Source organism: Alternaria dauci, chromosome 2 (assembly GCF_042100115.1).
Source record: "Alternaria dauci strain A2016 chromosome 2, whole genome shotgun sequence".
NCBI lineage: Eukaryota > Fungi > Ascomycota > Dothideomycetes > Pleosporales > Pleosporaceae > Alternaria > Alternaria dauci.
Genome location: NC_091273.1, coordinates 2,584,093 through 2,598,523, shown reverse-complemented (window position 1 = coordinate 2,598,523; position 14,431 = coordinate 2,584,093). Strand labels below are relative to the sequence as shown.

The 14,431-nt window shown below is 53.8% G+C and overlaps 4 protein-coding genes across 4 annotated transcripts; 3 read left to right on the top strand and 1 right to left on the bottom strand.

Moving 5' to 3' along the window:
* Positions 1 to 266: 266 nt before the first annotated feature.
* Positions 267 to 3,611, top strand: ACET3X_002886 (mitochondrial 54S ribosomal protein uL15m). The gene is made up of 2 exons (XM_069449678.1): positions 267 to 775; positions 827 to 3,611. Exons 1-2 carry the CDS (start codon positions 296 to 298, stop codon positions 1,340 to 1,342), a joined length of 996 nt encoding a protein of 331 aa, XP_069309433.1. The 5' UTR covers positions 267 to 295; the 3' UTR covers positions 1,343 to 3,611.
* Positions 3,612 to 7,094: 3,483 nt separating this feature from the next.
* Positions 7,095 to 9,956, top strand: ACET3X_002885 (uncharacterized protein). The gene is made up of 2 exons (XM_069449677.1): positions 7,095 to 8,116; positions 8,165 to 9,956. Exons 1-2 carry the CDS (start codon positions 7,667 to 7,669, stop codon positions 9,566 to 9,568), a joined length of 1,854 nt encoding a protein of 617 aa, XP_069309432.1. The 5' UTR covers positions 7,095 to 7,666; the 3' UTR covers positions 9,569 to 9,956.
* Positions 9,957 to 10,732: 776 nt separating this feature from the next.
* Positions 10,733 to 11,956, top strand: ACET3X_002884 (uncharacterized protein; the record flags this gene model as incomplete). Its single annotated transcript, XM_069449676.1, has 1 exon — positions 10,733 to 11,956. One exon carries the CDS (start codon positions 10,733 to 10,735, stop codon positions 11,954 to 11,956), a length of 1,224 nt encoding a protein of 407 aa, XP_069309431.1.
* A 1,231-nt stretch (positions 11,957 to 13,187) lies between these two features.
* On the bottom strand, positions 13,188 to 13,936 carry ACET3X_002883 (uncharacterized protein; the record flags this gene model as incomplete). The annotated part of the gene is made up of 4 exons (XM_069449675.1): positions 13,188 to 13,191; positions 13,242 to 13,380; positions 13,429 to 13,705; positions 13,784 to 13,936. The coding sequence occupies 4 exons, from the start codon at positions 13,934 to 13,936 to the stop codon at positions 13,188 to 13,190; spliced, it is 573 nt and encodes a 190-aa protein (XP_069309430.1).
* Positions 13,937 to 14,431: the final 495 nt, after the last annotated feature.

The window sequence follows — 14,431 nt, the reverse complement described above, 5'->3', positions numbered from 1 at the left end:
GTGTGAGCAGCTACTCAAACAAGACGCCGTATAGCTACCAAACTCACCTGCACCCGGAGGTACAGAAAGACGAACCATTGTCGAGGACTATCAGGAAGCTGAATCAAAAGGAGTCTGAGAATTATTCTTGAGAGCGACATGACAAGACAGTACTGCAGCTGCGGCGTGGTCGCACAGGGGCTAAGGCCCGAAAAAGGCTAGATCCCGCGGACATGATGCTGACTCATCATCGAATCTTCGCATCCGCTCAACACCAGCGAGTCTGTCGCCAACGAGAAGATAGCCATCCACAGCCATGCCACCACGGCTAAGAGCGGTCCGAGCCGCCTCAAACCTGCTGTCTATATGCTCCAGAGCACCCACTGCGGCATCGGTCGCCCCATTTCTTTGGCCCGCCCAGCAAAGATGCGCTTCCATTCTGTCTTCGCTCTCCGACAATGCAGGCGCCTACAATAAAAAGATTCGCCGAGGTCGCGGTCCTGCTTCAGGAAAGGGAAAGACCGGTGGACGTGGTCAAAAGGGCCAGCACGCACACGGAAAAGTCCCGGCAGGTTTCGAGGGAGGTCAGACACCACAATGGATCACCAATCCCGAGCGAGGGCGGGGGAAGTTCAACCCCTTCAAGGTGGAGATGTCGCCAATAAATCTGGACCGGATTCAGGACTGGATTAATCAAGGAAGACTAGACCCCAAGAAGCCCATCACTATGAAGGAGTTGGCCAAATCAAGGTGTTTGCACAGCGTCAAGAGGCATGGCGTCAAGTTGCTGGCGAGGGTATGCATCTACGCTTTACAGCTGCTGCACGGCTACTAACGGTGACTGCAGAATCCAGAGCAATTGACCACACCCATCCACATTGTCGTCTCGCGCGCCTCTGCCGACGCCATCGCACGCATTGAAGCCCTTGGCGGCAGCGTAACCACACGTTTCTACTCTCCCACAGCCATCAAGCGCGTCCTCCGAGGCGAATCACACCCTACCATCTCTCTCCAAGCCTCGCCAGACCTCATCTCCCTCACTGGCCGCTTGCCAGCTGCCAAGATCCCTTCGCCTATCCTCAGCGCCCTCCAGACAGCCACTGGCGAAAAGAAGGACGAAGCCATGGCTGCGGTCATGAAACAGATTGGCTCCAAGTACAAGTACAGACTGCCTGATGCGACCGGCAGAAAAGACATTGAGTACTACCGCGATCCAGCGCATAGAGGGTACTTGAACTACCTCATGAAGGATGGCGAGAGCCCGAGTCTGTTCTTCAAGCCGCCAGGCGAGGCCAAGGACAGGAAGAAGCAAAGCGCGAGGAGAGATGCCGCCAAGGCCAGCGCGGACAACAAGCTGTTCTAGAGAGGGGCGCCAGAGCATGTATCATACTATGTGTATAATGAGCAGTCATCCGCGCGAATGTATTACTACAGTGTGTGGAGACGCAATGCAGAATGATGGCCTGATTTGCATCCGTCGTCATACAAATTCTTGGCCAGACCCAAGATTCTTAGGACACTCACTCTGCTGACCAACACCGACATTATGAACTAGCAGATGGGCTCAGCTGTCGTCGCCCTCAGCCTTGCCACGACCTCGTTGTCCACCAGACACATAGTAAGGCGTGGCTGTGCAGCCCAACATCAGCCATTGCGCGGCTTTCCCAGAACCAGAATTAGATCAAGATCCAACGTAGGCCGTAGTAACAACCAAGAATTCAGTACCTACATGCATAGCCCCAATAACAACTGTGGCCGTGTGTTTACTAAAGTCAGCGTCAACAAAGAAAGCGCGGAAGCATGCCTGTTTCGAAACGTTTTATTACCATCGGCATGAAACGTGTCGCACTGTCCAACAATGGCCTGGCCTCACTATTGCTTGTATCCTGCAACATTGCCCCCAGCGTACGAATCACGCTCGGAGCAAGATGTAGGAATGTTGCGTCAGATGGCACGGGCATTGACTGAGCTTCCGTGCTCTAAGTGGGGGGCCTTGTATCATTTTATATTGCTGACGCGGTGGCCGTCCGAGTATGGGGGTGCGAGAAATTGATAATGTACAAGCTTTTACGTTGGAAAGTTTGCAGCAAGGTGCCGATATTCGATTCATGTTAGCCACTCACAGTCAAAAGTGGTAATATGCAGCTAGTTAGCCTCTAAAGACGTCTGAGCTGAGCATTAAGTTCCGCAGCGTGTATCTATGTCAACGTGTGTGCTGAGTCGGCTAACTTACCTCCTGGGCCGGTTCTCCTCTAAGAATGACCCGAGAGTAATCTTCACTGAATCGCATATTCTGATAGGCAGTCTTGATGCGATTAACCAATATTGGAAATGCATTTGCAATCCGCTATGGCATTGAAGCACCGACTTTGAACACAACGAACACCTTTTTGCGGTACGTTTCAATATCAGGATACAACCTAGCGAACAAACGAGCTTGTTCGTGCCGGTAGAAGCGGCGGTCGTTTTCGTGATAGCGGAGCCCGACTTCAGCATCATCGGCAGTCAGAATGCCTGTTCAGTCGGAGCTGGGTCATCCTCACCGGAGGGCGGGCACCCGTGTGATGGCAATGTGCGATCTGCAATCAACGAAGACGTTATCCGATGACGAGAGGCCAGGCCAGTGGAAAACTAGACATGTGGATATGACATGGATGGACAGATGCTGACAGGGATGATAGCTATGCGGAGTCCGGTTCTGTCAGGCAGTGCAGTGCAGTTGAGACAAGAGTGCCCTTTGCATGTCCTTGAAAAACATGTCACGGAGCTACTAGCTGCAGTGAGAGACGAACGACGGATGATGATGATGCACATGAAAGCCTTCGTGTCGGTGATGAACTGCCGCGACATGTCCATAGGAGTCAGCGTAGGGTCTAGTTGGTCGGCGCTCCGCTTGTGCGAGCCGGTGAGACTGTCTGCACGTCTTACAGATCCTTTAAGTTGACGGCTGCGTGCGGCGTTGCTGCTTGCCTCGTCTCTCTTTGTCGCTGCACAAGGCTAGATAGTGACTATGAGGGATGCGTAGCGATAACTCGACAGGATCATCTGTGAATGCACATGGTGGCGCAAGCCAACGTATCCTGATCCATCCGGTGACATGCACGTGGTGCAAAGGCTGTCTCGCTATGAGGTGAGAATGTGATGCGTCGCTTTTCCTCATGCGGCCGAATCAAATGCGCTGAGCGAGGTACTGCGACTCCTAGAGGGGCGAGCGCGGCCTGAGTCCGTTCCGGCAAGTGCAACGTCTGTACACAGAGTGCGTTTGTGTTGTCTAGGAAGGTCAACTGCAAGCGGCTCCGCGACCGACACTCCAGAGTTGCTTCTGAACACGGAAGGAGGTGTGGAGTGATGTTAGCCGGTCGCCTTTGTTGGTTGTTGCATAATGGTGGCACGATGACTCGTCGCGCGCGTCGAAAGCACCGCCGAGTGTCCAAGCTGGAACATCGTTGTTCAAATGGAGCGCTAGGCAGCCAGCGAATTGCAAGTCGTTTGTTGTGTTGCCTGCGAAGGAGTCTCGCCCGGCAATAAAGTAAAGAAGAGCCTGAACTTGGCAAGCTAGCTCGATGAATTGTATTTGGAAAAGATAGCGAGGGTTTACCGACGTCGGAAGCATTGTCTTTGGCGCAAATAGATGGAGCCTCGTGCATGATACTTGGTACGCATGGGGCATAATAATAAGGTGCGACTTGGTCACACAAAGTTGGTTGGCTGACTGACGCGTGAGTGGCTTCGCTAGTGTGCTAATGAAGCTCGTGGCGTAACGCATACGGGACTTGTCGTCCTCCATGACAGTGTCAGCCGCGGGATATATGATACGGGTCAGCTGTGCATCGGACAGGCTAGCATGGCCTCGTGGATCGGTACCAACGCCCTTGTACATGTTCACATTCAATCTCCGGTGGGAAGTAGCAAGTATCGGTACCCCTTGGATAAAGCCTATCCCGCGTTATGGCCAGGCCGGTCAGCATGTTGTAATACTGTCAGACGAGCCCAAGTGCGATGTGGTTGCGTCACACTATAGTTTAATACAGTAACCAAAGGATTGCATCCAAGCATAGCAAGGGATCCATCATACTGGATGAGGAGACCTTGAGGTTGGGTTGCTGAATGATTACATAGTAAGGCGCGCGCGCTCTAGAGCGTGGGGTTGCGCATTGCTCATTCGTCGGGAACCGTCTGACCTACTTGTTTGAGCACCAGAGAGCGGGGAACTGGATATGGATCTCAACGACACCGCAAGCTGTGCAAAAAGGCTAAACTCGACCCAGTGGACTCGTGTGGCAAACAAGTACAAGATCCTGAGTCGGCATGAGACTTGTTGCAGAGTGTGTGCGTCTATCGCGTTCTGCTTTTGCAGCTGGGCCGCTAAGGCAGCAATCGCCAGACCGGAATTAAACAGCCGTAGCCAAGAAGCATCGCACTTGGTGGTCGCGAACAGTTTTTTGGGCACAATGTCGTAAGAGGGACGGCGAGAAAAAAAAGATCCCCCCACCCATATCGCGCGCTGGCTAAGGGCTTGCGTGCTCATCGCTGGCGCCAACCATATACGATGGTCTCGGCTGAGTGGTTTTTGGCAAACGTCTGGTGGCCGGGTTTGCTGCACATGATGAAATGCACTAGGGCCACATCCATGGAGCTGCTGCTCGGCAGGGTCGATTGTTGAAGGCAGACGATGGAGTCCATCGACGATAGATGCATGGTGTAATGTACGCGTCGTGGAAGCGCGGTACGTCTCAGCGCGCCATGGCCAAGCTAATAGATGTGCCGTTCATGGTATAGACTGGGCATGACGGAAACGAGTCGTTGGGGCTCGTATATTCGTGTAATGGTGAGGAAGGCGGTGCCGAGTATCGTCCGTCCCCTCCGTACTACGCCCCCCCAGCCGACAGTGGAAGGAGCTATTGCCCTTTCTGCGCCAAAATAGTCACCATCAATCTCCACACGACGGTCAAGACGCTCGGTCAGACGGGATCGCTGTTGAACATGTACAAAGGTACTGGCACTGCAGGCCGTGATGCACAGCGGCGAAGTTAGTTTCGATAGAGCCATGACTATTGCAGCGCCGTGGAGGACCATGGGCGGTCGTATCACGCGTGTCGGCGAATCGCCAGCCGAGTCGTCCAGGCATCCCGAGCCTCCCGTTGGCATGGAGCAAAGGGGCGTGTTTGAGACGTCGCTCCTCACACCGACATCATACCGATGCTGTAGTCTTTTTACGGGTGCTGGTGGGTGGCTACTAACCAGCATCTGGAATGCATCCATGCTTGGTGTTTGCCCGTGTTTGCCATCCATGTCATGTGTTATGTAGACGCGATTACGTGGGTTAGCAGCTCTGTTTTTTTCCTCGCAGCGAGTGACGGACCGAGGAAAGCGCGACCGGCACCCCTGCACATGTACGTATGACGGCGCTCGCTTTTGCTAAGCTCCACCGTTCCATCAACAACCTCATTGCATTGCGAAGCAGGATCACCGGCGGCACAGACTCTGCTCAGTGCTATCGATAGATTACGGGCTGCGTATCCCTTGCTGCTCTGGCCATACTTCCGTCACGGTTTCACGGTTAGCGCTGCTGGCCAAGCAGGCGACTCGATAAGCAATCATGCTTCACGACGCCGGTGCTAGCTGGACGGGTCAGCAAAGGCAACCTTGGAACTGGACGTCGTTTGCAAGATTTGCAAAACTTGCAATACAGGCGTCCGGGACAGGTGGATGCACCAAGCAAGCCGCATGTCCGAGCAGCAGCAGCTATGACCGGCCTGATTGACGGGCAGCGTGATGGAATGCAGAATGCAGCAACTGAGGCGCGCGCGCGCGCGCAATAGCCCAATTCGTGTTTCGTCAGGGGCGTTGCAAATGGCGGTTCTGCAGTGCAGATTGCCTCGTCTTGGATTGCACGCAACACATGGCCGGCTTCAATAACAACAGTTCGTCTAGCGTCGGGGTAGGGGGGGGGAGGGTGCATCATACTTGCCATTCGCCGGAAGCATCGGAAACGAGGGCTGCAGCGGTCGAGCTCCACATGATTGCAAGTCACGAAGCAAAATCATCAGCGAAGAAAAAAAAGAGGATTGAAGATCAGCAGCACTCGCTCAAACTTCAGCATGGGAAGCTTCGCAGTGGACAGGGTTCGGGCTCGGATGTAGAGCATGCTTTGGGGAAAGGTAAGACGGCGATTTGGCTAGGGCGGGCTGGCTGGGCGACTGGTTCGTGTCGCTTGCTCGTCTGGCAGCACAGCGCCGTCGTCTGGCAGTCTCGCCAGTTCGCTATGCTTGCGCTTGCGCTTGCATCAGCGTGCCTGTGTGCTTTTTAGATGGCTGAGGGCGGCAAGCTGGCAGCAAGGTGGTCAAACACGGCATGGGCGGGACGCTGCACGCGTAGAGAGCCCGTCCAGACCGCCTGGCGCTGGTGGAGGGTGAGTTGGGAGGGTGATTATTCATGGACGGCTGCCGCTTACGGCAATTCCTGCTTGCTGGCAAAGTTTGGATGTGGCAGATGGCGGCCTTCATTCGTGGTGTATGCTCCGCCTTGGCGGGTGCAGGTGGCCGCGATGTGTAAGGGATCTCACAGTCGGTGGTCAGTCGTCGTGTCTGAGACGGCAGCGCTCCGGGGGAGGCAGCAGGCCTACCATGTAGGCTGCAGGTTGTTGATGAGGCCCACCAGCGCTATCGTTTCTTCGTTTGTGGCCGAATGGTGTCCCACTGTCGCAGTGCGCACTGGCAAGGTCGTGTGTGGTGGGGTGCGAGATGGCTGAAGCCCCTCTGGCCGCGCACCATGCATCGCCTGCAAAGGAGGGGGCGCCAATCAGACGGGTCGGGAGTGCTGAGGCTGTATCGCGCGGCGCAGCTGGTGCTGGGGTGGTTTGGCGCAGGGATTGATTATTCACGTCGCTCGTGCTGTACTTGTTGTAGCAGTATGCAATTAGCCCCGTGCGGCTTGGCTGCTAGCAGCGTCGGTCGCTCCTGTCCTCGCGGCGAACCCCCGGTCGCGGTTGCTTTGTGCTGGTGGCCGTGCGCCCCTAGCTCCTTCCAGGCGCGGTTGATGTCAGAGCGCGGCTTCTCCTTCTGGGTCCTGGATCAGCCTCTTGGGGCGTTCCTCCTACCCTGCTCGCTCCTGCCTGGAACCTTCCGAGCCTTCACGACTCCGTGTGTGTGAATTACCTATGTTTTATTCAAATCCAACGGCCCCAAGCCATGTCTGCCATGCCAGCGTGCGGGCCCCCCGACAATCCGCCTCCCTGCTACAATCACAATCAGTCCCTCACCACCGCGACCACTGCTACGACCACTGCTACCACTACCACCATCACCACTACCCACCCAGCACCAAGCCGCTCCCGGCATAGCACCATCCGCAACGGACGCTCACCGGGCCTGACGTCTCTTTATTGTGTCCCTCTGCACCCTTCTTTGCCAAACCCTTCCCTCCTACAAGTCTAGTTGCAAGCGTCGTTGCCGTGTCCCGGATCCTGCCTGCCGTTGATTGGCCTAGCCAGTCCTGCTCCTGCTCCCCATCCATAGCTGGCCACTGTCAACACCATCCTTCCAAACCAAGGTCGAGGCAAAAATCAAGGAGCGTGCAAACCATAGTTGCCCGGACATGACCGCCTGCTGCCGTTGACGTCGCCGCCGTTTTCACCACTCACCACTCACGTCTTCTCGTCCACTCCACTTGGTCTCTTGCCGTCCATATGCTCGAGCTACAGCTCCCTCGCCCAATGCCTCACGCCCTGCCGCGGGAGCCTCCCTTCAACCTGTATGCCACGGCACCCCGCAGCTCCTCCAAGCTCGACTCCACGATGCACCTTCCTTACCCGAGCATCTCCAACAACTATGAGCACGACTCGCTGCGAACAGCCCCAAGAGCTCCCCTCACGCCCCCAGACCTCCCGGGCTCAGCAGTGAGGGTAGTCTCACTACCATCGAACCAGGGTGCCGGGCATCAGTACGGCTACCAGCTGCCTGCTATCGGCAACTCCAGATCGGTGGCTGCTCCAAAAAGCCCCAGTCCACAAAGACAAGCACCACAAGCACAAGAGATGGCCCAGACACCGAGGAAGAAGTACACCATATCACCAAATTTGAAGATACCACCAACCATCAGCACACCGCAAGAGGGTCTCCCTCAACTCGCAGCAGAGGTAATTTGACATCCATCCCACCCCCAAAATTCAAAGCTAACTCGCCAGGTGACATGTCTCTTCTGGTTCGAGAGCTCGACAACACTCAAGCAGGTACTCGAGACTGCATCGCCACGCCAGCCTATGCAGCCTCTCGTTCCCGACGCACATCCCACGACCGGATTTAGGAAATGGGTGGCAACTATCTTGACCACTACGCAGGTTGCGCAAAACGTCATCCTTTTGGCATTGCTTTTCATCTACAGGCTGAAGCTGACCAACCCCACGGTCAAGGGCAAGCCCGGTAGCGAGTACCGCCTACTGACTGTAGCTCTCATGCTCGGCAACAAATTTCTCGATGACAACACGTACACCAACAAGACGTGGGCCGAGGTCTCGGGTATCTCGGTGCAAGAGGTGCATATCATGGAGGTTGAGTTTCTCAGTAACATGCGATACAGCTTGTTCACGTCCAAGGAGAAGTGGAATGAGTGGCACGGCATCCTGGGCAAATTCGGCACATTTTTCGATCGAGCATCCAAGATTCCAGCGTCGGGTGCTGTAAGCCCAGTCGGCCCCCAGAACATGCTCGGCCTACCACAAAGCTACGCTCCGTCACCACCGACTCAAAAGCAAACGTCACCACCGACTTCGGTGATGTACTCACCAAACCACATGGCATTCTCCAATACCCCACTTTTGCAACCACAGGCCACGTCTGCTACTGTCTCTCCGATTGGCGCTCTTCCAGAACTAGGTCCCATCCAACGAAAACGCAGTGCCGATTACAGCATTGAGCCTCCAATGAAGCGACAGGCCCATGGATTTGCACCTGGCCCCTACAGTAATGCACCTTTGATCCCGACATTGCAGACGCCTATCAATAGGTCATTCGAGCCACCGCCATCCGTGAATCGCCTACCCCCTCTGCCGAGTCTCTCGATACCTCCACCTCAGCAGATGCCACCTACCCAGCTGAAGAACTGGTCAGATCTTCCCTTGCCAGTCCCTGGTGGGCGATCCATGGCCATGGTCTACCCTCCACCAGTCCAATGGCAGCAACCAAACAGCACACCAACTTCCGCTGGCCCACCTCCCTATCCCCATAATTACACATCCTCCACCGACCAGTCCCGACAGATCAGTCCATATCCCCAGTCAGCTGGTTCTTCACCCGTTGGAACCTATCCCGCAACTGGATCAAGACAGCTATCTCCGTCGCATTTCCTTAATCAGCGCCAGTCTCCTTATCGACCGGTCCGCAGTGTGCAGACTCTACTCGTACCTCCACCTTCGGCATCGATCCATAATCCAGCGAGGAACATCGGATACGATCAGATGCAATACCAGCCTTTGGGTCGACCTATGACCGACCGCCGTTCTGGTCTCTTACCGTACATGGACCGTAGTGCATGGCCTGAGACGAATCAGTTTAACCAACTACCCTTTCCTCAACAACCCATCTTCCGGTAGACGGGTACCGCTTACTTTCATGTAACAACTTTACGAACTTTCTGGGTCCACTTTGATCGCCCATCATTTAGTCCAGAGGACATGATATTTGCTGCGTTCAAGCGTGCATTGCATTGGGGGGTAACTTTCAGTGAGCATTTCATTGGTCAACAGATTTGATCATCACTTTCTTTACACGGTCACTGCATCAACAGGCGTTATTGTGCATTTGGTAGCTTGCCCGGTCGACATTTTTAGGGCTTCCTAAGGCCGGCTCTGACATGATTGGCGTTTCAAGGACGGCGAGAATGCCTGGGCTCGAGTTACTGGTAATCATTACCCTGTGCTGAGCACCAAAATCAGGATAACAAAACCCTGAACGGGTAAATAATCAAAATTTACGTACAACTACTTGAAGTGTCGGTTCCATTGCACACTATGATAAAGTGATCTGGGCTCACCCCACAATTTCAGAGGAATATCCAGTAAGTGTGGTCATCTGACATGTTTCCAAATCTCCAGCCCGTCGTGAAATTGCTGACTTGGGTCTTGGCCGCTCTCTCAGTATAGAGCTTAGCTGACTGTGTAATTAACATGACATTAATCGTCCAAGCCATAGTAGCCAATACACAAAAGGGTGGCGGTTAGTTTCGAAGCGAATGAGATGTCATTCTTGTTGAGTAGTATGCACTAGATCTGCTGACCGGGTTTTGCTAGAACTCTGGAAAGACCATGTTGCTGATATGGAGGGGTAGAGGAATCTGATCTTCTTCTATGGCAGTCGACAGGAGATATGTGCTCCATCTGGCATCGTTAATGAGTGGCTCCATCGACATCTTGGCTTGAACATCATCTCCTTGCGTTCGGCTACATACGCAGGCCATTGTGCGCTGGCGATTTGTAGATTTCATAAGTACTTCGACCTAGAGCGGCGATATTGCCTCCTCCGTGTACCAGGATAAGCAAGTGAGATTTTACATCAGGATTGGCAGCAATGAGCCTTGAACCTCATATGGCAATTGCGTGAATCGTAGCAAGGCAGTTTTCGCGTACACGATAAGAGTTCTCTCTTACAATGAGCCTGACGCGCGCCAAGCCGCTTGCAGGAGCCGCGGCATCGCGTTCGCGGTTCACTCAACTTTGCACACTCCGTTTGTACAACAACTCGTCCTGAAACTCACCACGATGCCACCACCAAAATCTAAAAAACTCACGGCGCAACCCGTACGAACGCGCCAATTTGCTGGCAAGCCAACAGCAGCACCCGAGCCGGAAGAACAGTCGAGCTCGGAATCAGAATCAGAAGAGGAGCAGCCAAAGCCAAAACCATTCGCAAAACCAAAGCCCGCGCCGATCGCATCATCGTTTCCCAAGTCAGCGCTCAAATCCAAACTTGCATCGCGACAAAAATCTGAAGCGGAGCGCAAGGCGATAGAAGACGAGTTCGAGACAGAGAGCGAGGAAGAAGAGGACGAGGATGGCAGCGGGAGCGAGAGTGGCAGCGGCAGTGAGGACGAATCCTCCGAGGAAGAGTCAAGTAGCGAGGACGAAGCACCGAAGAAACTGCTGCGACCAGTGTTTCTGAAAAAGAACGAACGGAACAAAGTGGCACCCGTCAAGACAGCAGAGGACATAGCAGCCGAAGAGGAGGCGCGGCGACAGGAGCAAAACAGAGCGCTGGTACAAGAACAGGTCGAGCAGCGCATAGCAGAGAAGGCAGCGGGCAAGAAGGACTGGGACGACGACGTCGAAGAGGCCGATATCAACGCCATTGACGATACGGACGGTGTTGATCCCGACGCCGAGTATGCGGCCTGGAAACTTCGCGAGCTCAAGCGCATCAAACGTGAACGCCTCGCGATTGAAGAAGCCGAAGCGGAGCGTGCAGAGATTGAGCGCCGTCGCAACCTTTCCGCCGCCGAACGCGAAGCCGAAGATCGCGCTCATATCGAGAAACAACAGGAAGAAAAGGGCGATCGCGGGCAGATGCAGTACATGCAAAAGTACTTCCACAAGGGCGCCTTCTTCACAGACGAGCTCAAGGAACTGGGTGTGGATCGACGGAATCTCATGAATGCGCGCTTCGAGGATGAGACAAACCGAGAGATCCTGCCGGAGTACATGCAAATCAGAGACATGACAAAATTGGGCAAAAAGGGTCGGACAAGGTACAGGGACATGAAGACTGAGGACACGGGCAAATGGGGTGATTTTGGGGATGACCGACCGCGAAGGGACAAGGGCGACTTCGGTGTCGATGAGAGATTCAGGCCTGATGCTTATGGCGGGAAAGACAGGGACAGAGAGGGCCCTTCCGGTGCAAATGCAAAGCCGCTTGGTGAAAGGAAGAGATTCGGAGATGACCACGACCGGGACGGTAAGCGGCCGAAGATGGAGGAACGGGCTTGAGAAATATCATCGTTTGGCGTTCACAGCATTGGACGGCGTACTATCATCTACGGAATATCATACCCACCGACTCCGATTGTCGGCTCCTTATTCTTCACGAACCCTCTCATACATCCCCCGTCCTTTCACATCTCCGTCTGCCATGGCACGCGCGTCTTCCCTCCCCTTCTCGACATCCAACCGCCACAAAAGTGGTGCTGGTAGGACTACCAAGACAGCTAGGAAGATGAAGGCAGGGCGGATTGTACCCGCCTGGTCAACAATCCAACCTACAAGCGCTGGACCGAAAGCACTGCTACCCTTGTCTGTAACAGCATATAACGCAAAGAATGCAGCCTCACTGCCCTCTGGAATCAACGGAGCATATACGGATCGCGCATACGACGATATACCACCCATGACAATTCCATGGATAACGGCAATGGGGTATATTTCCCACGCTTTCTGCAAACCAATGAACCCCAGGCTCTTGAACGCAGGGATGAATCCGAGTAACCCGTACAAAGGGATGATTTCCATGCCCGCTACACAGCACAGTAGGACCGTCTTTGGCTGTAAACCATAGCGCCTCTGCACATGCGGCCATGCGAACGCACCTATGATGCCGGATCCGATAGATGTTATGGAGAGTAGCGCGATGGCGATGGTGCCCATATGCAGCTCTGTGCGTGCGAAGAGGACTGCAGTTCCAGATATCGTCGCTACTGCATCTGACAGCAGGAACCACGATATCAGAAAGAGCAGCGTCTGTCGTAGTTTTATCGCTCTCCTGAGTGTTCCCCAGAAGCTACGCAAAGAAAAGGACGTGTAGAACAAAAACGTTCTTAGTCTCGACGACTTCCGTCCGGTGAAACTCTGGCTATCTTGGGTGGGTAGCGGAGGACCTGGTCTCGGACGTAGCCACAGTAGCGTTGGAATAGAGAAGACAGCCCACCACAAGCCCACCATGAATAGAATCACCCGAATGGAGAGACTGGGCGATGTTTTTGCAAGGCTGGTTTTGCTGAAGAGATAGATGATCAAAATGGCCAAGACCTGTACGAAAACAGCGGACATGTAACCATAGCCTACGCCTTTGCTTGAGATTTGCGCGCTTCGCTCTAAATCGCGCTTCAATCGATTCGTGTCGAAATGATGGTGCGCAGACGAATGAGATCGACTCGAAGGATCCAGGGACTCTAGCTCGAGATCTGATGCTGAATCAGACGTGAATGATTTTCCGGTTGTGTTGTTATCTGGATGGTTGGCGACGAGTAGTGGTAAAAATGCATTCAGCAGAACGAACGAACAGCCTAGACTTGAAACGCCAACGATTACTAGGATTGGAGCCAGGTAATACAGTGATGGCGAGATGAAGATGAAGAGACAACTCGCTAGTGCGCCCATGTATGATGTGAACATGAGCATCTTCTTGCGGTACGGGCCTAGTCATATCGTTAGTGAAAGTTGAATCGTTGAACACTACTACTTACCATGATCAGCAAAGGAACTAAAACATATCAAGACCACAGCCTGGAGCAATACAGCCGTAGAGAAGGTATACATTGCAAAGCTGCTCGTTGACATATCTCTCCCAAGATACCTCACCATGCATTGCTCAGAGTCTCCTCCTTGGGCTTTCTGGCCTGCATTTTCGCGTGTCCGGAGTCTTCCGGATGCGGAATGATCAACACACGGCGTCGAGTGATCGGAGAAGAAAACGCCATTTTCTCTTGCGAGTTGCTCGAGAATTACTGGGAGAAATGCACCCTGGTACCTTTCAGCAAGGAATACTCAAAACAAAGGAGGTTGTGTTGGTATTTGGTGAGGGAGAGGGCTATGACGTACCACTGCGACTACAGCAAAGACTTCGGCTGCGATTGGATAGGCATACCAAGCTTTCAACTCGCGGTCGGTAGTAGGACTCGTATCTTCGCCTTCATATCTCTCAATGTGAGAGATGGATATGAGCGTTTCGTCATCGTCCAGGTCGAAGGACATGTTTGTTTGTTGTTTGAGTTGCGGAGTGCGGCATTGAATTGAGGTTTGGAAGCCTGTTGCCGGGTCCGATGTGGTGCCGGGTTCTTGCCGAGTGGGCCGGGAATGGGTGGGGGCGGTATCGAACAATGAGGATTATGTCAGAGCACCCTCATTTCTAGCTGGGAAGCTGCGTTTCACTTTCGACAGTACATCTACACTCATTTGAAACACTCTCTAAAACCATGCACTGGAGTTCTAACCTGACAGGGGTTTGGCTTGATGGCGCGGTTCGATAACGCGTTACGTCATCGACTTCGCATTAGCGTCATGGAACCGGCTGCAAGCTTTCCATATAGGACTTTGGCCGCCAGAATGGTGCGCTGTTTGAGGAGCGCATCTGAGCATGCTCAATATTTTATATCTGACGATTGAATTCAATACCTGGTTATGCCAGTCACCCTGCGAAGCCGTCGTGTAGCTTCGGATGCTCCACAAGAGAAGCGAAAGACCAAAGTC